The sequence below is a fragment of the Porites lutea genome, chromosome 11, assembly GCF_958299795.1.
Source record: "Porites lutea chromosome 11, jaPorLute2.1, whole genome shotgun sequence".
Taxonomy (NCBI): domain Eukaryota; kingdom Metazoa; phylum Cnidaria; class Anthozoa; order Scleractinia; family Poritidae; genus Porites; species Porites lutea.
The window spans coordinates 3,124,307-3,147,140 of record NC_133211.1 but is presented as its reverse complement, the minus strand read 5'-3'; the positions used below and the strand labels follow the sequence as shown (position 1 = coordinate 3,147,140).

General features: G+C 37.5%; 2 protein-coding genes across 2 annotated transcripts; one reads left to right on the top strand and one right to left on the bottom strand.

Moving 5' to 3' along the window:
* Positions 1–2,736: 2,736 nt before the first annotated feature.
* LOC140952447 (orexin/Hypocretin receptor type 1-like) lies at positions 2,737–4,513 on the bottom strand. The gene has a single exon (XM_073401872.1). The coding sequence runs from the start codon at positions 4,507–4,509 to the stop codon at positions 3,280–3,282; it is 1,230 nt and encodes a 409-aa protein (XP_073257973.1). The 5' UTR covers positions 4,510–4,513; the 3' UTR covers positions 2,737–3,279.
* Positions 4,514–7,759: 3,246 nt separating this feature from the next.
* On the top strand, positions 7,760–17,563 carry LOC140952784 (protein NipSnap homolog 2-like). The gene is made up of 10 exons (XM_073402230.1): positions 7,760–8,029; positions 8,453–8,503; positions 10,442–10,487; positions 11,246–11,340; positions 12,504–12,574; positions 13,280–13,420; positions 13,729–13,760; positions 14,500–14,594; positions 14,844–14,927; positions 15,415–17,563. The coding sequence occupies exons 1-10, from the start codon at positions 7,858–7,860 to the stop codon at positions 15,477–15,479; spliced, it is 852 nt and encodes a 283-aa protein (XP_073258331.1). The 5' UTR covers positions 7,760–7,857; the 3' UTR covers positions 15,480–17,563.
* The last annotated feature ends 5,271 nt before the right edge of the window (positions 17,564–22,834 follow it).

Sequence of the window (22,834 nt, the reverse complement as noted above, 5' to 3'; positions counted from 1 at the left end):
CCTACGCAACTCCAAAATGGCTAATACAAGAGACTGCAAAACAGTCGGTTTTTTCCTCAAAATCAGTAAAGAAATCGGTAAAGCGTGGCGTAAGAGTCTTACGCGAGCGAAGCGCGCGAGCCTCACGCGCCCGTAGGGCGTGTGAGGCGTGAGAAGAGAAAAGGAGCCAAGAGAAAAGGAGCAAAAAATGTTAAAAAATTAAATGAAAATAAATTCAATTCAATTAAGTTTACATTTTACTTGCTTATTCCTAGTCTTTAGTAATAAAATTCGGTCAAGATTTCAGGAGTTCGGAAACCACGCACGTCCGTATCATACGCATACATGCGCATGTCATCAACGACCTGAAAATGACAGTAGGTGTGGCTTAAGTTTTAAAAATATGGCATCGATAGGCCTTGAGGACTTAAATGCGAAAAAGCAGACTTTCAGAATGGTAGAGAATGAATGGATCAACCTTAGCCTAGGCCCAGTTTCCTTAAGAGAAAAGGGAAAAGCCCTGGAGACGAGGCTGGAAAACGACAATCATGCGCGCGGCGACCGAAAAACGTAGTAAGTGAGTTCAACGCAAAACCATAAAAGCAAGGGAACACTGAGAGAAGGGCCGAGGAGAATAGCCTCTGTAAACCGCAAGGACGATCCTTGAACTGTACCTTATGAATCACTTTATTGAATAATTAGTTACTTGTCTTTCATGCTATCTATTTTTTTCATTTTATTTTAAGTTCATCATTAACCTCTCATGTAAATTTAAATTTTAGAAGCCGTTATACTGTTTTCTTTCAGTGTAGCTCTGGCCCTGAGGAAGGCTAATTTTTTAGCCGAAATATTGGCCTCAAATAAATAAGCCCTTTGCCGTATTGCCAGCCCTGGATTCAGGTTTGTTTTAATTCCCTCTGTACGCTGTTACAGGGGTTCATATAGCGGTGATTTATACCCCGAGGTCCAAACCCTTACCCTTTTATATACTATTTTTGACAGAAAAGGTACACCTCTCTCATAACCTCCAGGAGCCGATTGCTGACCCTCACATGACAAATGGTACCTCTTTCTTATACCTATTTTGTACGCTGCATACCCCTTTAAGGGGACATTCTGGTTAAAAGCATTGTTTTTCGTTAATTTCCGCCCTTTTTCTTTTTGATCTAGCCAAGATTTCTTTCGATCAAAAAATGACTCAGTTTAGTTGGAGTTCTTGGTTCAATCAATATTTTTTTTGGACAATTTTTGGATGATTTTTCAAATCGGTTTTTAATGTGTAGTGAAATCTCTGTCCTATCATATATTTGAAAAACCAACACGTAAAAAATGAGACTATCATAGGGAGTACCCCACTCCCTTCCCCTCCCCCTGGAACGGACTATGGTCCTTGAAACCAACACTGATGGTCCTCGAAAATACTTTCGATCTGCTTTTATTAGATCGTTGCACTTTAAAAAGCCCGGTATACATTTTTTTGTTTTCATTCATTTTCTTTAGATCATTTTCTTATTCGTCGTATCATTCTCTTAAATTGGATAAAAATGGATACGCATGGAAACAGATCTATGTTCATAGAGTTTTATACTGCCTTTATAGATGTAGTGGGTTATTTTTCTGGTTAATTTAAAGCTTTAACTTACATTACCCCACCTTCAATGTAAATCAGTGTTCAACTGTATGAATTCCGTGGGAAAAAATGTTCATTCAGTCGATCATTCATTCATTCGTTCATCTAAACTTAAGCCCCTTACAATTCGAAACGCAAAACCTCGAGGTTATAGGTGAATGGGAATTTATCCAAATATCAAATACCGACAATTAAATAATACCCGGTAAGGGAAGCGTAGGCGACCGACCCAAATGCTTTCAACCAGGGTTTATTCTCGGAATGGGCTAGTGAGGGCGACAATAGCAAGAGCCCCCTTCTGAAATCGTAGACGTCCTGTTTCTCAAAAAGGTACCGAAGGTATTAGAACATTTCCGTACCACTCGGCATGAAATTGTAATCACTCTTCCTTTTTGAACTTCACACGCACTGTTTCTTTAGTAGTTTTTATTGTCACCTCGCTGACTTTTATCATCGCTGCCATTTCACTTCACATGAAGTTTTAATCTTTTGTACTTAACTGACTATCTAGTAGCGTTATTTTCAACACAAGAAACTGGTAAATTTGATTGGAAGTTCGGTCATTTGGGTTACTTAACTTTTAACAATCTCAAAGTCACAACTCGAAAGACGTGTTATTACAGTTCCCATTTTGGGTTTGTGTGCGTGTGTTTTTTCTAATCGGCTCCTGTTATTTAATGTTGTTTCCGCCCCCTGCCTCTATTTTACGTCTTTATAAGTTTTTTTTTTGAAATAGCGCGGAAATCCCGCAATGCCTCACCCAAGAAAATACCCCCGTTCAACTATGAGGTACCCTATGAACTATAACGAGGTATGTTATTAACGTAAGAACATGACTCCATTTTCGATAAATGTTATCTTATTGCGATAAGACTGTTGCTGCTGCGTTTGAAAATGGCATGTTCAACCTTACGACCTTGTAACCAATTTCTAGTTAACTTGCCCCCATGTTATCATTTTCAATTATAAGCCCGGCCGAAATGGAAAAGCTTTAAAAAAAACTAACAAAGAACAACGAGAACAACAATATTTCCATCTAAGGGCCTGTTTACATGGTGGTGGGGGACTATAGGTAGATGAGGTAACCCGCTTGGGTGGGATAACCCGCCCGTCCATATGATCTCTCATTTTAATGTGATCACGTTTACATGTTAGGTGGGGTGACTTGCCACATGTTACCTCACCTACCTGGGGTCCCCTACCTTCTTGTAAACAGGCCTTAAGATGCACAATTTCTTGCATCTTTCAAAATCCCTGCGCCACATCAATTTTCGCCCCATGAAAGGGAATCCAAGAAAGTCTTGGATTACTTTCTCGGATTCTGGATTCTACGCAGTGGATTCCGGATTCCAGACATTGTCAGTGGAACTTGGATTCTGGATTCCAATCCTTAGTGGGATTCCGGATTCCTTGAGCTGTATTCCGGATTCCAGGTACGCTATTCCAGTGTTTGTCAGTAGAATTCTGGATTCCAATCTTTAGTGGGATTCCGGATTCCTTGAGCTGTATTCCGGATTCCAAAGCAAAGGATCCCGCATTCCATGTTTAAAAATTTTCCGGATTCGGGAATAGATGATTCCCTTGGATATGGGGACATTTTATAAATGGTCCACTTCTTGTTTCGAAATCACCGTGAAAAGCTATACAAACTGGGGGGCAACTCTGCATAATTACTTAGAATCTCTACAGGCAATCATTCTAATAAAGGCTTTGCGGTAAAACTGACTCATCATTCCGTAAAATACTGGATGTAAGGCACTTGGTAAACAGGTTAATGTATAAACAAACCTATCGAATATGTAACGATAAGGCCAATACATGAACGCCTTCACATTGAATTCCATCAAAAGAAACTGAATCTGATATGGAATGTAGCAAACCACAAAAACCAACACCAAAGCGTAAACCATTCGGAGCAAATCGTTCTCTGGTTCCAAAGCTGTTTTACAGCTTTTCGTCGAAAGGGTTTGAGGGAATGATTTTTTTCCGCTGATCTTTCGTGCAAATTTTACCCTTCTTTGTGGTTTTTTGACAACCTTTTCTGTATTAACCCCATCTTCTATTTTTACCAGTTTAAATGTCATCTGATTCTCATGCTCTATTTGGTTTATGTCCCCTGTTGCTTGTATCTCTTCAGTACAAGTTGAAGGCTGGGTCACCGATGAGAGTGCGTTGCTCTGCTCGTCGCGAAGCCTTTGAACAACAAAGATGTGTTCCCTGATTTTCTTTCTGACCAACGAGTAAGATAAGGCCATGATTACAAATGGCAGGGCAAAGTTGACTACAAAGAGGATGATTGAGTAAACATCCTGGTAATGTTTTAGGCTTTCGGGAAATACTTCTTGGCAAATAAGTAACTCGCAGTTTTCACCCCAGGAATTCAAGACACGAAAATACCCTGCGGGGATTACTAGTACAACAGACCCCACCCAACAGACAAGAGCATAACTATAAATTTGTTTGCGTGTTGGTTTGTGTATGAGAGGTTTAGTCAGCAGCACGCAACGATAGACGGCAAGGGTAGCCAAGGTTGTTGTAATGATGAGTAGACTTGCTATCTGTAGTGGAGGAAGCATCTTGCACATGGCATGTCCAAGCTTCCAAGACCAAGGTGGCTCGCGGGCGTGAAAAGTCAAAACCAAACACACCATGCTGACGATTTCGGCAAAAGCCAAGTTGCCGATTAAGTAATGAGCAATCGGTTTAGCTCCGGTGTGTCTCCACACTGCTCGACACACCACATAATTTCCAACTAAGGCTAGAGCTGCTATCAGACTGAACAAGACCGTGCGGATAACTCTCCATGCTTCTGGTTCAGGAGAAAACGAAAATGAGCTGGTCGTGTCGTTTGTAAGTTCAGATGACAATGTCCGATTCATATTGCTTGAAAGGCACGTCATCTTTTAAAAAGATCTGATTTGAGATGGTGAATCTTATATGGACGGATGGACTGCGTCAAATCACTAGGCATCCAACTAAAAACTTTTAAGCCAAATCGACACATATGTCTTTGGAACTTGGCCACAAAAGAATGAAAAAAACATCCACTTCAGATCACCATTAACTCAAGGCTACATTCAAATGGCGAATTTACGTTTCATAATCTAGAGAGAGATTTGATTGCCAGCGAAGAAAAACAAAAAGCCTGCTTACCACCGGAAAGATGTTCAGTGGTCGATGCGGTGACTAAAAAGTAATAGTTTAGCAGGTCCTAATTTTGGCTATATGTTGCATCAGTTTCATCTCGGAAATAATCTCTTGATAAGCGGTTGTTGGATATGTAACCAGTATGATTTCTAAGTTTTCTTGAAAATCAATGTTTTCAGGCCTCACAGTAATTATTTAGCTAATGTCTTTTGGTTAATTGATTCCTGGTCACACATATAGCATAAATTGCGACGAACATTTTCGTTTTCTTTGCCGTGAGAAGTATAAAAGTTTAATTTGAATTTCCCATTCTTGTAATGCAGACACTTGGAAAAACCTTTTTAAAAACTCATGCCAGTATATCGGTGTCTTGTTGTATTTGGCACACCCTTTTTTAGAAAAAAAACCAACACGAGCGATGTCCGTGATAATTTACCGATAAAAGCCTCAGCGAAACAGCTGCAAATAGAAACATTGTTTTTGCAGAGTCTCTCAGTTGCCAAAAGTTAATGAGCTGAGAAGAATCCCTTTTACGATTTTTAAAACTCCACTTTTCTCTCATTTCACTAAAAGACTGCATTTCCTTCGTCAGTGGTTTTGTCCAAGTATAGCAAAATTCATATTTATGCAATTAAGATGTCTTTTTAACGACGCAAGCTTAAGGGGAAAGCTCATCAAAACTTTCAAAGCTTTACTAAAAAATACAAAAATTTTCTTTGGAATAAAAACAAAACTGTAACTAATATTGCCATAGAAAATGCTGTTCAGAATATCAGTCAGCCTTTAATAGGTATTTTCACACCTTGAGCATGTTCGAGATTATTTAGAAAATGGTTTTCAGACTCTGCATCACGCAAAATGGCAACAGAGTTCCAGGGGGTACTCTTTATAGCATTGTTTAGGACTGTGAACATGTAGCAGTGGAGAAGCCTTGTCGACAACGACCATTCTGCCATCTATTCTTTAACACTCCCTACACCATTATCATGGTGGAAAAGCTGTACCTTATTTCGCAAGGACCACCGGAATTGAAACCCGTCTCAGGAAAGAGATAACAGAAATAAATTAAGAAAGTTTGGAAGGGTCTGCGGCATGTTATCTGTTCATTTTTTCAGGGAGTTTGAACAGGTGGAATTTTACGATTAACGTTGGTACACTCGCTCGAGTGTCGACTGTTTCGCCACCAACTTGTATAGTTTTTAAATACACGCTTCCATACAGAACCTCTTCATAGACAAGCGGAACCTTCGCTTCCCCCAGCCACCCCCCCAACCCCAGCTTCCAGGTTCTTTTATGAAGTAAAAAATAAGGGAATAAAGGAAGATAAAGCGTCAATGCAATCTTCTGCTCTTTTCTTTCAAGTGCTTTTCCGAAGCATCGTAGAGTGAAAATGAATCATTAACACTAACTCCTGCTGACATTTTCCGACCCAATTCATTTCTGGTTTTAATTAAACTCGTTCAGATGCATGAGTTATTAATCTTTTTACCTATATTTGTTAATTAATGGAGATCTTTTACGCCCCTTTGCCATTTAAGCCAATATCACTGTGTTTTTTTCAATTAAAATTTTAGTTTCGATGTCTGATAATGGGTGGTGCCATATATATTAGTTTTGCAGTCATGTTTAATATTACCCATCGTCTAAAGTAGCAAAGAAATCTCTTTATTTTGCTTCGGCACTCAGAAAAGATTGAAAAGATAGTTTCTAGTTTCTTTGTTAATATATTTTCGTGGATCCAATCTTGTGCTTCAAATTGGTTTTCTGACCACCTTTTTTCAATTATATACTTGGCAATATTTAGCTCGCTAAATAGCTTTCTAAAACAAAAACAAGTTTGGCAACAGCTGCTACATGAATGAGAGAGCTTACTGAACGACTAGATAACTTCTTGACGCTTTTTAAGAGCTCCACAAGTCCTAAATAATTTACCATTCAGGAAATCCTTGAAAGCAGTTAATGTGAGGAAACCAGAGGAGGTTGTATAATTGAAATACAAATATCTGAGGCATTTGGAAATGAGAGGGGGCAATTCGCGTGCAACAAAAAATATACTGCTCCTTGGCTTCTGTAGAGCAGTTAACGTTTATTTAAATGATTACCTGTGAAAAATTCGAATTTATTTGGAAAAGACGTTTTATGACCCTTATTACAATCTATCGACCTACCCAAGGGTTGTACAAAAAAAAAAAAAAAAGAAAAAGTAAAAGAAGAACAAGAGAACAAGAAAAAGGAAACAAATTGAGACCATATCTAGCCTGTATAGACGGACTATACCAATGGTCTAGATGATGCGTCACGGGCCGGCTGCACCACAGACTAACCATGCCAGGAGCCAGTAACATCGTCTCCTGATTATATCAAACATGTCAAAGCCAACACACACCCGGACACCATCTCTGCCAAAACTTTGCTCATATATGACCAGTCACGCACGCGCACAGCCCTATTACCTAGACTGCTTGCAGTCCGCTTTTTCTCTTAAAATCCGTCTAGTTCTTAGGTCATCCAGCAGCGCGATTGCAAACCCTCGTTTCTCGCGGCTCGCGTGCAGTAACTTTGCAAAGAAAAACAAGAGACTGTTCGCAGTCTACTATTACCGGAGCGCTGGCATATCAGCAGCAATATAATAGACAGCTATTTTGGCATATATCCCCATGTAGACTTTTTCTGGCTACGGCACGTCTCCTATTCTTGCTTATTGAATATGGATTTTAAAAAGAACCCTCTATTCATTTACAAGAAGGAGTTTTTAGGTTGAATAATAAACATGTTCTAGCTGTATATTTAGACTTGTTTGAACCTTAAATTTTAATAGTAGTTTACCGTGTTTACAGGTTTCAACCTGGAAAGATTACGAAGAATGGAAGGCTACAAAGTTTCCACGTTTTTAAATAATTAACCATTTCAAGTTTTTATCCTGGTTACTGCTAATTTATTATTATTATTATTATTATTATTATTATTATTATTATTATTATTTCAGGGGTATTTCAGGTTCTGAAAAGCTGCAAAGATACTGGGCCCTCTGGGCCAGCGGTTTTACGCAGACAAGAAGACATTCCAATGTTACTTACATAACGATAATAGTGACATCCAATATGGCGACGCTTTTAGTGGCTAAAAGAGCTTTCTCGTTGGTGCGGCGACCTATACTCCCTGTTAAACAAAATTTGGTATTGGCTAGAGGACTATCACTTTCTGGCTACAGAAATAGTGATGAGAGCTTGTTTTCAAAGATGTTTGGCCTAGGATCCGTAGAAAAGGCAACAGGTTAATTTGGAATGCTGCATGTTGAATCCCTTTGTAATTAAAGACACTCTAAATTCGAGATTTCTTATTTCAAAAAATAACAAAAACAAATTAAAACAAATCATAGACTAATATTTTGTTCTTGTAAATTCAAACTGCCTGATTAAATTACAGGAAAAAGACTTCTTATCCTATGATTTGTTTTAAATTTTCTCGTAAAATAAGAAATCCTTTTTCTTCAATTGAGAGACTTGGAGCAATCTCGAATTTAGAGTGTAGACTTAAAGTAGATTATAATTGTTGCTTCTTTTTATATTATCATTTCCAGATTTATGTAAATTTTTCATTTCTTATAACTTTGTAATTATTCCTTCAGAGATATTAACATTAATAATCTGAAGTGAATGAAGTTTTTATTCATCGTGGGATTCATTCATTCAACAGATGCGCACTCGAAGGTTTTGGCAGGAAGGGACACATTATATGAGTTTGAGTGTAAGTTAAGTTGACTTTAAACTCAATGGTCCAACAGATTGCTATGTGGGCATTGGAAGTGTGTTGTTTATGTAGTTTTATCAAGGTTTGGTAGCATAGGCTTTGACTGCAGTTTTTGCTGCATCATTTAATAACCAGTCCTACATCCCTGATGCATAAAAATCCCCAAAGAGGCAAAATTATTCATGTCATGCATCCCATATAGGTAGGCGTCCCATATCACAAAATTAATGTGTCGCGAAAATATCATGTAATAAGGTAGTTCATGTAGCCTGAATTTCATCTGATTGCTTCGAGTCGTTTTCTCCTCTCAGCAACGTCTGAATTGATCAGCCATTAATGCCATCCAGTGACGTCACTACTACTACCGGGTACTGATTTTGATTGGTTGATTGTCTAAACATTCGCATAATTATGTACAGTTATGATAAATTTTAGCGGGACTGTCGCTTGATATTCAGCGGATCGCATCGGTGGCATGCTTGCGTGGAGTTCAAACATTTCGATAATTTTCATTGTAAACAGAAAAATTGCCCTTGTCTTTGAAACTGAATTTGAACTGCGAATGAAGAATCATTGCGGAGAGTCGGTAGGTTTTTCATTTAGAGCCGCTGTGTGGTTTCCACAGTGATTTTGTTTATGCGAAGTTTCTGAGACCAATGTCATGTTATTCAACCTTCTCCCTATTTACACCATCAAGTGTGATGATTCTGTCAGCTTTTTTTTTCTTGTTTCCTTGTTTTCTTTTTTCTTCGTTAAGGACCAAATAGCTTCTTTTCAATTAAAGGAAATATTGTTGTGTTTTTGATCTAAGTGTTCCGTGTGCGTTTTTATTTCATTGCGTGATTGCGAGTGAGTTTGAATTACAACCGCCTCAGAGTACTGCATGCAGTTGATAGTTTGAACGTTAAACATGAATTAAAGCGAAGGAGTAGTGACGTCACTGGAGGACATTAATGGCCTGTTGATTCAGACATTACCGAGGGAGCAATAACGACTCGAAGTAATCAGATGAAATTCAGGCTAGTAGTTCATGTAATTTCTGTGGCAGTTATTATGGCTGTTGTGTAACAATGAATATTTTAACATTTTCTTTTAGCCTTTGTTGTGCTTTAAAATAGAAGGACTATATTTTAATTCAGTGTACTGTAATTCAGAGTTTTGGAGTCTGTCTTCAGATTAACTGTCTGGTTACATAAAGGCCCAAGCATTTTCAGTAGACCTGCACCATTCTAAACCTCTTATTTCACTGGTCCCCTTTAATCTGCACTTCCATTGATTTCAGGGAGAAGGGCATTGTTATGTGACAATCCCTATTGTTTTCCCAGCTAATCAAAAACAATCTTTCAAATAGGTGCAGGGTCGCCCAGCATTTCTGGATGATTTTTCAAAAGATGAGTCCTAGGACTCACCATAGCTATTAGTAACAAAATCACTGAATAACTTGTGAACCCTGAAGTTGAAAAGCCAGCTAACACACAGCTAAATGCGTTTTTTTACTGCTATCAATCATAGGATCACAAGCTAGTAACGATTAAACCGTGAAAAACAGAAACACACAAAATAAATTGAAATTTCCCAATCACAACTCACATACCATGACCTTTGTTAACACATTGAAGTAAACTTCCCTTTTCTGAGAGGTTTGCTTGTTGTTTGCTTATTGACAGCATCAATCGTTCCTAGCTGTCATAAAATAATTGTTGCAAGACGTGTTTATTTCTGATGTAATTTCACCTTACAGGCCAATTTTTTTGCAGCTTGTATTCCAACAAAATTGATCAAGGACAAGTTGTAAGAAAAATTGCCCTACCTTGTAGAGATTACCGGTGGAAATAATCTCTTCTTGCAGGCCAGTTGGCTAATAAAACCAATTTTTAATCTAAAAAATGTATTATAGAACTTAGTATACCACTTTTGTTTCTTCTTTCTCTATAGTTAATGATGTAAAACCAGAGTGCATTGAAGAATATGTGTCTTTGGTGTAGGTATTTAATCTGACAGATTGTTTCAACAAATTAATGATTAAATTTCATTACTAAATACTTTCGTGTTTGTTAGTACCCTGTTTTTCCATTGTGTGCAAACGGTATCCCCTGGCTCATGGGAATTTACCATGTTTTTTATGAGGAATTTTGGGCAAGAGTCAGACTTAGTTAATGTACATGTAAGTGTTACAGGTCAAAATTAAATTCAGGTTAAAATTTTTTAACCCAGATGAATCTCTAGTTACTTCGTCTCCTAGCCCTTATTATTCATGAAATTCCTTGTGAGTTTGGGGAAGTACAGTGTATTATCTTGCAGTTCAATTTTATTCTTGATTCAAAATTTACTTTCCTTTGTGTAATACTCATTATTACACACAGCCATACCCAAAAGCAAAGCAAGCTAAAAAAATTGATCAAAGCACAATTCAGGCCAGTTTAGAGTTCCAAAAAGTCCTCACTTTCAATATGAGAAGAAGTGCAAAACTTTAATATGAAAATGAAATTTTTTGGAATGAGAATTAAAAACTATTTTGATATTAAAAAATGCACTCTTACCTTGCTTCAAAAAAGAGGCGTGAGACAACTCCGAAATGGCCTTTTGAACCTCAAAATAGACATCTACTTTGGAATAAAAGTATGGACTTTACTAGAGACATTTATCTAAGTTGATTTTCTGTCCATTTTAAACACTGATTTTTACAATCAAAATAATTTATGGCTTATTGGAGTGTTTTGTTTTTGGTCTCTTTTTCAGAGGAGAATTTATACCAAAACTAAGTGAAGACAAACAGTTTCCTGGAGAATTATGTGGAGCCTGGACAACAATGTTTGGAAGACTTGATCAAGCAAGTGAGTGTACAAAACCTTTCACTGCTCTATTCCTTAACCCATTCACCCCTGGAAATTTTGCCGAAAAACGCGTTTTGAAGCTAGTTGAGCCATTTTCTGGTCACTGTCGTGCTATTGAGAGCCAAAACTTACCACAAAGTAGTTTACAGGTCACAGACTTCGCGGCCCTCTGATCCGGATACAAAATATTAGTTTGCGAAGTTCAGGCATGCGCAGAAAGCAAAATTTTGAGATAGTGATACGGGAGTCTTGACTTTTACTTTTCACTTTCTCTCCTCCCTCTTTTTCGCTTTTCTTGCCTCATTTTTTTTTCTTTTGCTGGGCATTTAATAGGCTTCATTTTGGTGGGAAAAGTTTTTAGAAGAGGTTTTAGGATCTTAGGATTAGACAAAAGGAAAGGTAGGTGGGTAGTGGAACAAGATTTTCATGGCAATTTTCGGGTCAACGTGACATGGTTTTTGTGCCTTTTTCTCTAGTGTCCTTGACTGAATTTTGCTCATTCTGGTATGGTTTGAAAGATCCCTTCACTGTGCACACATATTAGCGGACAAAGTTGTCCTTGAACATTGAAACTAATGACGTCACAAGTGGTAGAAGGGAGGTGGATCCGCACGGGCAGTTCTGGGTGGCTCAGGGGCAAATGGGTTAATAAGACACGTGTATTATATTGTGATGAAATCACTGTAACAGTGATGATGATGATGGTGAAGGTGGTGGTGATGATGATGTAATTGCCATCATTCACAAATGTTAGGTGTCGAAGCCTTTACTGCATTAAAATAATGTGACTTGGATTGTTTTGATTGTTTTGATTCATACTTTTTCCTCAAATGATGGTAAATACAGAATATGTTTTCATTCCCCATGTGCACTTGTCCCACTAACCAACCTTAGAAATTCAGTTTTAGTATTAACTAAAAATACAGCAAAACTTGCAAACAGGACATTTTGCATATCATCATTTGAATGTTTCACTCTCCAGCTCTTAAAAGAGCTAGAAATTGCCCCCACTATCCTTCTTATAATATGTACAAATCAGTTTTTTGTTTAGGGAGGTTAATTCAGGGATATGTCTAGGCAAGCTTTTCTTGCCTTGTTCTCCTACATGGAGCATAACAGGTGTTATGCATTTACTTAGTTAATGTGTTTGTTTTTTTATAAAGTCCACCTTTGGAAGTACACAGGTGGGTACAAATCAGTTGTAAAGGCCAAGCAGTACATCAGGGAAAACAAGGTGTGTTTCATTATTATTGAAAATATCTGACTGGAAATTATGTTCTATTACTGTACATTGTAAACTGAAACCTCCAGTATCAATGACGTAAACTTATTAAAATGGTCAACACTGAACAGAATGATTTACATTTTAATGTACAGTTGATAATGATTATATAACTGGTGCATAGAGCATGTTTTGTTAAAAAAAAAAGGAAACCAAGACTTTTGTCTCTGGCAGTACCCTGATTTCAAGTGAGGTCTTAACAGTGTTTTTTTTGTGTACAGACGCTGCCTCCCCTAAAAAAAATTGGGGAGAGAGATGGGTCTCAAGATGGGTCTCAAGATGGGTTTAAATGTCACAAACATGAATGAAATTTAATTCATAAACTTAACATTAAGGATTTCCTACCCATGAACAGTAAGATTCTGTAGATTTTAAATACACTGTAGCTTAGATTTTTATGACTATCGCTTTAATTAGGTAAATGAACTGTTATTTAGTATGATCATAATTCACTAGCAATGTTCTCTAATAGAGTAAAAGTAAGGAGCTTCTTTAGTCACATATGACTTTAAGACACCTCATTGCTTTTATTTATTTCTTTACAAAGATCATGTTTGTTTCAGTTATTCATGTAAATGACTTGTATGACTTTTTAATAAACAATATTTAAAACTGTAAATCAATATTAAATCAATAAGTTATTTTTGTTGTTTTTAGGAATTTCTTGAGTTTGCTCGAAAGAGGCGTGTCATGTTGAACAACAGAGAGAACCAGCTTCTTTACGAGTTCAGTTTCTTTGGAGAACCAGAACCCAGGGAACCCAGCCACATTTATGAACTTAGAACATATTATTTGAAGGTAATTCCTGTCCAATGACTTGGAAAGCTGTTCATGGATTAACCCTTTAATTCCCAAGAGTGACCAACATAAACTTTCTCCCAACAATATCACTGCACAATGAAAGAAAAAGTTAAGAGAATTTTAAAAAATATCACCAAAGAGCAAATGCTTTGATCTTTTATCCAATTCTCTCAACTAATTCTTTAAAGAAATGTATGGAGGTTTGTGTGGAGAATTTGTTTGTGGAGATTGGAGCTTAAACTGTTAGGTTTGTTTCCTTTTCTTGACTACTGATGGCTTATTGTTTAATTTCCTTTTGTCTATAGCCTGGAACCCTCATTGAGTGGGGAAACAACTGGTGAGTCTTCTTGTTTGTTAAAATTCAATTTTTTCTATTGTTATTACAATGAGTTCTTCAGTAAGCACCCTTTCATTGCCCCTCTTCTTATCCTAACTACAGATTAATGATCATAATTCACTAGTAGTAGTTTCTTATCCTAAACTACAAATTTGCAGATAACAAATTTTATAAAACTGAGATACATTTTAATGTGCAAGTACAACTTAACAAAGAGCAATTTGTATTGCTTTATACACGGGTTAAGTATTTTTATTTGTACTGTTGATGTTACAGTATTATTATGGCCATTTAGTAGGCCAAAATGTTAGAGGATTGCCAGTTAGCACTCTGATGTCTGCCTCACCCTAAATTGTATGATGTAGAATTTAATTAACAGTTTTGTCGGCAGTCACTGTCCATCGGTAAGATGCCTAAAACGTGGAAAAATTTTGCATGGCCCTTTTAACTTAGATAAAAAAAAAACTAAGCCTTAGCCTGTCACATTCATTTACAACACATAAATGTACCTCAAATTCAGTTGGTAAGAGACGTTAAGAGGTATTTTTAACAAGGAAAAGACCTTGGAGGTATTGAGCTGTTTTATTAAATTATCACCCGCATAACTAAGTATAACTAACTTATAAGTACATCCCCCATTTACCAGTACCAGATTTAAAAAAGGTTGATATAAATGATCCTTAAGTTTACTTTTATTTAAAAGGAAATTTGTTTCATCATTGGTAAATATTATTTCCAGGGGAAAGGCTATTTTAATCCGTCAGCAGGAAGATGATGCTGTTGCAGGGCTTTTTTCTCAGATAGGTGAACTGTATGTGGTTCATCACATATGGGGTAAGTGCTGTCTTTGTTTACTAAAATAGCTCCCTTCGTGATAAACTATGGCTGTATTTTACTTTGCTGTTAGACTTTTTCATATAATATGCTATTGCAACATATTACTTAAGAGTTTTCTGGCAATGAAATGCTTTGAGATATTTACAACAGTTACTGTATTTGAAAGTGTAATTGACTGGTAACAGGAATTTGTCAGTTAAGACTGAGACATGAAAGTGAGATGTTTGGTTTATTTGTTGTCTACAGCTTATGATGATCTTGCAACCAGGCAGGAGATCAGGCACAATCTATGGAACAGGCCTGGATGGGATGACTGTGTTGCTAACACTGGTAAAGATGTTTTTCTGTAGACATCATTTTTAATAACAGGGTTCTATGTAACAGAATTTGATTTACATTTTTGGTTGTGAGGCAGAGGTGCCAAGTGAAAGGGGTCTAGAAAGACCTGAAACCTCATATTATATGGAAATAAGAGGGACACCTGGACTCCCCACTCTTCTTCTTGTCTTCCCTCCCAATAAAATTCCCCCACCACAAATCCTTTCACTTTCCAAGAACTATATGAGAAAGAAAACTAATGGCTGAAAATGAAATATCATTAGACTAGTACTCCATTTTGCCGACAGGATTTGGCAAAGCATCATAATTTGCAAGCTTAAATTAGTTCAAAAGAGCAGGAATATGGTGGGGACATGTTGGGTGTTCTGGAGTCATGGATGTGTCAACACAACCTCGACTAGAAAATGAGCATACATGCACCTTCTTATAAGCAGTGCAGGTTCAACATGACTGAAACTATTCTTTTTCCCTTGTTCAGTTCCACTCATTCGACGAATGGAGTCTAGAGTGATGATCCCTTTGCCATTTGGACCTCTACAGTAGATAAACAAGATCAATTGGCAGGACATTGAATCGTTGTATACATGTTTGAGAAAATGCTGAATGCCAACAGTTACATTTTTATAACCCATTTAATTTGCCAAACTGATGAAATTTCAGCATTCTGTATACCTTTTGGTAGTAAATGCAATAGGAAGCCATGTCACTCAACAATCAAAATTAATATAACTGCAGTTTTATGTTTATGGGCAAGATTTTGGGAAAGAGGTGTAAAATGACTAAACCAAAAACTTGTTTACTATAATGTAAAGGAACTACAAGTTTCTTCAGAATGGCAGTACCAAGACAACCTCTCAAAGTGATTTATAGTAGCAGGCAGGCTAACAAAATTAGTAGGCAGCAAGGACCACTGATACATAAGTTTTAATAGGTGAGGATAAGTTAGTGGTAATTCTTGTAAGAAGTAGGTGGCAAGTAATAATTGGCTGGAGGCTAAAAATAGCAGACTTCTGGGATATTTATAAGGGCTATAAAAGAGGAACTCTCATGTTATCAATTTTGTTTGTTTGTTTTTTTTGGTCTTGTTTTCTTTGTTTGTTTTTGGAGTAGTTTCTATGAAATCATCACTTTTTTACTTACATTAAATTAAGTAAACATTCCATCAGTGTTGCTTTATTTTGGTATATTTGGATCTTAAGTCAGGGGCGTAGCGTGGCCATTTTGGCAAGTACACACACGGATTCATATTTGTAACAACATAACGTTTTTGCTATTCTTTAATAGTTACATCTTTTAGCAGATTACAGTCTTGTTTACGATAGAACGTGATATTAAAAAGCCTTTTAAAACGTTTTTCTTTGAGCTGGTACTGGAATCAGAAAGTTTTCAAGCACAAGGCACCTACCCTAAATAAACTTCCAAAGCGCTGAATATCCTTCACAAGAAATTCAAATAAGATGTTTCGTTCAATTGCTAAATGTTTGGAATGAAAGATAAGCTCTACTGTAGCTCAAGAAAAATGACCCCTTAAAGTGCAGAAATTTGGAGTTTAAAAGCATCGGTTGGAAGAATTTTGGTGTGTGCATGATTGTGTAAATTTTCTGCAAGCTTATTCCTTTGCTACTTTTGTGTTTTTTCCTTTATTTCAATCATGAAATCGATCATGGAACAGACAATTATTATAGTAAGCGTTTTAGTATCTATTTATTTATTTATTTATTTTCAGTTGTTCTGAATATCTCTAATGTTTTTCATTGAAAACGATTCGCCATCTGTTGAGTGCAAAATTCTTGTTGATGCCGCGCCACAAGTACACCTAATGGTTTGCTTCAGCTTTGTACCTTGATTATGGTCGGCATGGTCTATTCCATGATTTCTCACTTGAGCGACATTTATATAGAGAGAAAAAACTAAAACTGAATAGCTTTAATTTGAATGGAAAACTGTCCAGATAAATCTTTAAAAAAAATGATAATCAGTCAGGATTGATTCTTTGTGGCGACAAATGCGTTTCCATGAATTTCCCCAACCCTCCTTTCTTTTTGTTTTATTCAAAAGCAATGTATTGGGGGATCGACAGAAAATCTTTGGGGAAAAAATCCTTCCAATTTCTCAAGTATGCACGTGCATATTTGCGTAAAGGACTTTACGCCCCTGTTAAGGTATATCCACAATACCACCTGACATTTATAAACCTTTACATTGTGTTCTTTCTGCAATGGAGGGTGCATTTGGATGGAATTAAAATGAAAATTTGGTTTCCATCTTAAAGTCTGTCCTGGGGTTTTAGGGCACAACATTTAAAAAACTTTGTCAGAGTCTTTAAGCCTTCAAATACCAAGAGTGGCTAACATCAGTTTTCTCCTAACATTATCAATAAAAAATCAAAATATAAGGTTACGAGAATTGATAAAATGATCATTAAAGGGGAAATGCTTTTATAGCAAATATAAAATTGTCTTAAACTTATTTGGTCTGGAGAGTTTGTATATAGATATTACAGCTTAAGGGGTTTTAAAGGTGAGCTTTGCTTAATTTTGATAATGTTGCTGTCAGTTGCAAGCTAATATTGTTTGCCCCATTGTGGCAATGCAGTGCTTTCATTAAACACTAATGGCCAAGGAAAAGCATTTGTTACTTCACTAAAAGAACTCAGCTATTTTCCCCATAAATTACATAATTGATAAAAGAAGGTTTCTAAGCTTCAATAGCGCAGCACATGAATGTGCTGTGCTTTTCCCCAGCACCTTTCCTCATCAGTTATGTGGATAAAGGAAAGTTTCTTTCAATAGCGCAATGCATAAATGACTTCAGAGGGGCTAATTTGCAATGTTTTTCTGAATTTTGTCACCTACATGTATTTCATTTTCATGACAATGATCAGGGGCATATAACATAATATTAATGTCAGGCTAAAGTGAGAAATGCATGAATGGTCATTTCTAGATGTTTGTCTACGTGCAACACTATTCAAACCTTTCTGGTACAGTTAATTACTCTACTCAAACCAGCTACATCTCGCCTCAGTTGCCTCACTTACACAATAAGGACCACAAAAATAGTACAGCTGGTGAGATGAAATCAGCCATTTGACTTGGTATTATACCATACATTTGTGGAGCTTTTGCCCCCTCAATCTGTTAGTTTATTCACTTCTGTGGTCAAAATGTCAGTGTGACCATTCAATGAAACCTCCTTTGCTAATACTTTCAGAACTTAGCAATCTTGGCAATGAAAATAGAGGGGACTGCTTATTAACTATGGTTCTTGTCAGTGAAATGGGAGCCATGTCCAGCCCTGGCCATGAAATCCAGAGTTTCTTCACTCCTTACTTAGTTCCACACTTCTCAGAGGTGTGGAAGTGTGGAGTAGTCCGACAAAGTAAGGATATTGTCGCACTTTTCCCCCAGTCATGAACCCCTTGTCATTCTTTACTTAGTTCTACACTTCTCAGAGGTCTGGAAGTGTGGAATAGTCCGACAAAGTAAGGATATTGTCGCACTTTTCCCCCAGTCATGAACCCTTTGTCATTCTTTACTTAGTTCTACACTTCCCAGAGGTCTGGAAGTGTGGAAAAGTCTGCCAAAGTAAGGATATTGTCGCACTTTTCCCCCAGTCATGAACCCTTTGTCATTCTTTACTTAGTTCTACACTTCCCAGAGGTCTGGAAGTGTGGAAAAGTCTGACAAAGTAAGGATATTGTCGCACTTTTCCCCCAGTCATGAACCCTTTATCATTCTTTACTTAGTTCTACACTTCCCAGAGGTGTGGAAGTGTGGAAAAGTCTGCCAAAGTAAGGATATTGTCGCACTTTTCCCCCAGTCATGAACCCTTTGTCATTCTTTACTTAGTTCTACACTTCCCAGAGGTTTGGAAGTGTGGAAAAGTCTGACAAAGTAAGGATATTGTCGCACTTTTCCCCCAGTCATGAACCCTTTGTCATTCTTTACTTAGTTCTACACTTCCCAGAGGTGTGGAAGTGTGGAAAAGTCTGCCAAAGTAAGGATATTGTCGCACTTTTCCCCCAGTCATGAACCCTTTGTCATTCTTTACTTAGTTCTACACTTCCCAGAGGTTTGGAAGTGTGGAAAAGTCTGACAAAGTAAGGATATTGTCGCACTTTTCCCCCAGTCATGAACCCTTTGTCATTCTTTACTTAGTTCTACACTTCCCAGAGGTCTGGAAGTGTGGAATAGTCCGACAAAGTAAGGATATTGTTGCACTTTTCCCCCAGTCATGAACCCCTTGTCATTCTTTACTTAGTTCTACACTTCTCAGAGGTGTGGAAGTGTGGAATAGTCCGACAAAGTAAGGTTATTGTCGCACTTTTCCCCCAGTCGTGAACCCTTTGTCATTCTTTACCTTGTTCCACACTTCTCAGAGGTGTGGAACTGTGGAATAGTCTGACAAAGTAAGGATATTGTCGCACTTTCCCCCTGTTAAGAACCCCTTGTCATTCTTTACTTAGTTCCACACTTCTCGGAGGTGTGGAAGTGTGGAATAGTCCGACAAAGTAAGGATATTGTCTCACTTTCCCTGAGTCACGAGAAGCTCAGTGCGCTTTATCAGCGCTTGGTTTTATTCCTGTATGGTTTCTTACATTTTTCCTCAAGAACTATTTTTATTTTGAATAGCAGATATAACCATTGTTTCAATGCCAGCTGTTGAAAGAAACTTAAAGTTAAGAAATCCGATCTCCAACCAAGCTTTGTTCCTTATCAGTACGGGTTCAAATTCACCATATATTCGCCATATATCCACTGTTTCGCAGTTTTTCCTCTTCTCTAAGGTTATATAAATGCTGGACATAAATTATGAAAAAGAAGCAACACCACGCTCGGAGGTGAGCGGCTCGAGGCCAAGAAACCGCGAAAAAGAATTCACCTAAGGGTGACTCTCTAAAGACGAAGAGGAGGGTGGACCATGCAAATATTTTAGTATTGTCACGTGCCGTAGAGATAACATAAATATTGCCGACCCTATAACACGCACCCAAACAGTGATCCCCCTTTTCCACAGAGAGATCTGCAGGTAGCTACTCTAGGCCGATAAGTCACAATTATTACTTTATACAGAATGCTGTATATTTTTAGACCAATTTAGGTCATGAACCTGATGAAGGAATAGAACAATAACAATTGATTTGAGCATTTATAAACTTTATCAAGTTGATCTTAAAGCGAGGAAGATAGAACGTACATACTCTGCATTCTTTACTACCTATTTTTAGCGGTGTCACGATCTTAAGAGACCTGACTGTTGTACCCAATTGAAAGCTCCCGGGGTTAAGATTCTTAGTGGATTGTATTTGCGTTATAATGTGGCATTCACATTTAAATGATATAGAAATTCCTAAAACAAAACGTTTTATACCCAAAGGGTTTGAATTGGGTACGACATTGAGTCAGCCGAATAGATCTATAGGAAGGAGAAAAACCCAGAATAAGACGTCTCATATATGGCACATTAAGATGAAAAATTTCAAACATAAAAATCCATAGATTAGATGACGTTGTTGAGGTTTCCGTTGAAATAAACGAAGATAAAGGACTGACGGGGACTTCGTGACAGAGAAAACGTAAGCTTGTTTTATGGTCGGGTATTCAAACAGATGGCAGTGAAACAAGGCTAATATCTTCTAGTCATAAAATTGTTGTCTAAACTTAAAATAGCATTTAAAAAGATGTAAAACGAGTTGAAGGAATAAAACCAACAAATACTCCCACTGCGCTTTATTCTCATTTCATACATAGGAGTGTAACTAAGTAAAGAATGTCAAGGGATTCGTGACTGGGGGGAAAGTCCCAAAAACCACACATTTTTCAACCATTAATTTCTCAGTTTAACAATAACGCATTACCGCGAATCTTCGCATATTTTTGCACAATGTGACAATATCCTGACTCTGTCAGACTATTTCATACTTCCACACCTCTGAGAAGTGTAGAACTAAGTAAAGAATGACAGGGGTTTCGTATGACCAGGGGAAAAGTGTGACATTATCCTGACTTTGTCAGACTTTTCCACACTTCCACACCTCTGAGAAGTGTAGAACTAAGTAAAGAATGACAAGGGGTTCTTAACAGGGGGAAAAGTGCGACAATATCCTTACTTTGTCAGACTTTTCCACACTTCCAGACCTCTAAGAAGTGTGGAACTAAGTAAAGAATGACAAAGGGTTCATGACTGGGGAAAAGTGTCACATTATCCTTACTTTGTCAGACTTTTCCACACTTCCAGACCTCTGAGAAGTGTGGAACTAAGTAAAGAATGACAAAGGGTTCATGACTGGGGAAAAGTGTCACATTATCCTTACTTTGTCAGACTTTTCCACACTTCCAGACCTCTGAGAAGTGTGGAACTAAGTAAAGAATGACAAAGGGTTCATGACTGGGGAAAAGTGTCACATTATCCTTACTTTGTCAGACTTTTCCACACTTCCAGACCTCTGAGAAGTGTGGAACTAAGTAAAGAATGACAAAGGGTTCATGACTGGGGGAAAAGTGCGACAATATCCTTACTTTGTCGGACTTTTCCACACTTCCACACCTCTGAGAAGTGTGGAACTAAGTAAAGAATGACAAAGGGTTCAGGACTGGGGGAAAAGTGCGACAATATCCTTACTTTGTCAGACTTTTCCACACTTCCACACCTCTGAGAAGTGTGGAACTAAGTAAAGAATGACAAAAGGTTCATGACTGGCCGAAAAGTGTGATATTATCCTGACTTTGTCAGACTTTTCCAAACTTCCAGACCTCTGAGAAGTGTGGAACTAAGTAAAGAATTACAAGGGATTAGTGCCTGTGAGAAAAGTGCGACAATATCCTTACTTTGTCAGACTTTTCCACACTTCCACACCTTTGAGAAGTGTGGAACTAAGGATGAAAAAGGAAAGTAGGGATCTTGTGGCCAGCACTGGACATTTGTGTGAAATGGACAAAGAAATTATCCTCATAACTGATTTTGCCATACAAAGTTGAAGCCCTTCTACAGATAATTATGGCTTTACCATAATTTTGCTGATTGGCCATTGACCAATCAAATCAAAACAGTGAAAATTAATACTTTTAAAATATTTCAAAAAAAATAAGCCCTGGGTCTTATATTTATTTCAAAGGCCTTTTTGAGAGGCTTAGCTATAGGAGAAAAATAAGGGAAAGTAATATCCAAGGGGGGGTTTATAATTTTGAAGGGGTGAGTGAGCTTTCAACACCAAATAGGTTAATACAAGGATAAATGTATCTGTTAGAAAAAACGTGGACATGGCAAAAATATAGGTGGTGCTTATGGGATAGAAGTGTGTGTTTTGCCTGTGAAATTCGGGAAGCTTTTTTATAGTGTTGATTCATAGCCTTGGAAGCTTTCTCTGAAGAACAGAACTCTGTTCAATTTTAAATTGTTTCCAAGTTTAAAACATTGACTTCCGATTACTCGCGCACAGCTTTACAACTTACCTCAACATATTGAGTTTCTCTGGATCTCGTTCATTGCCTTTACACATCAAGAAATGAGGAAAAATTTAAGTCTAAAATGTGAAACGAGACAGTCTTGCAGGGAGCTTTTCCGATGTGCTGGTGGTCAGGTGGTATTATAAAAAGAGCGCGGGAAAAAACACACCCGCTGCCAAACGCGCGGGAAAGTCTGGGGGAAAATTATGGTTCCCAGTTCATCCCTTCCAATTGCCCATCCCTACACCACGCCTTCTCCATACCCACATTTTGCCGTAAAAGGAAGTCACATTTGACGCTATTTTTAATGGTAAGAGTTGTACCAGAAAAATTGCTGAACAAAAAGTAAAAAAACTTAACAGATTCCTTTCCATTTTAGGCTAAGTTACTTCCAAATGACACGTCTACACAAATTTCGATAAATTATGAGTCAGTTGTCACGTCCGAATG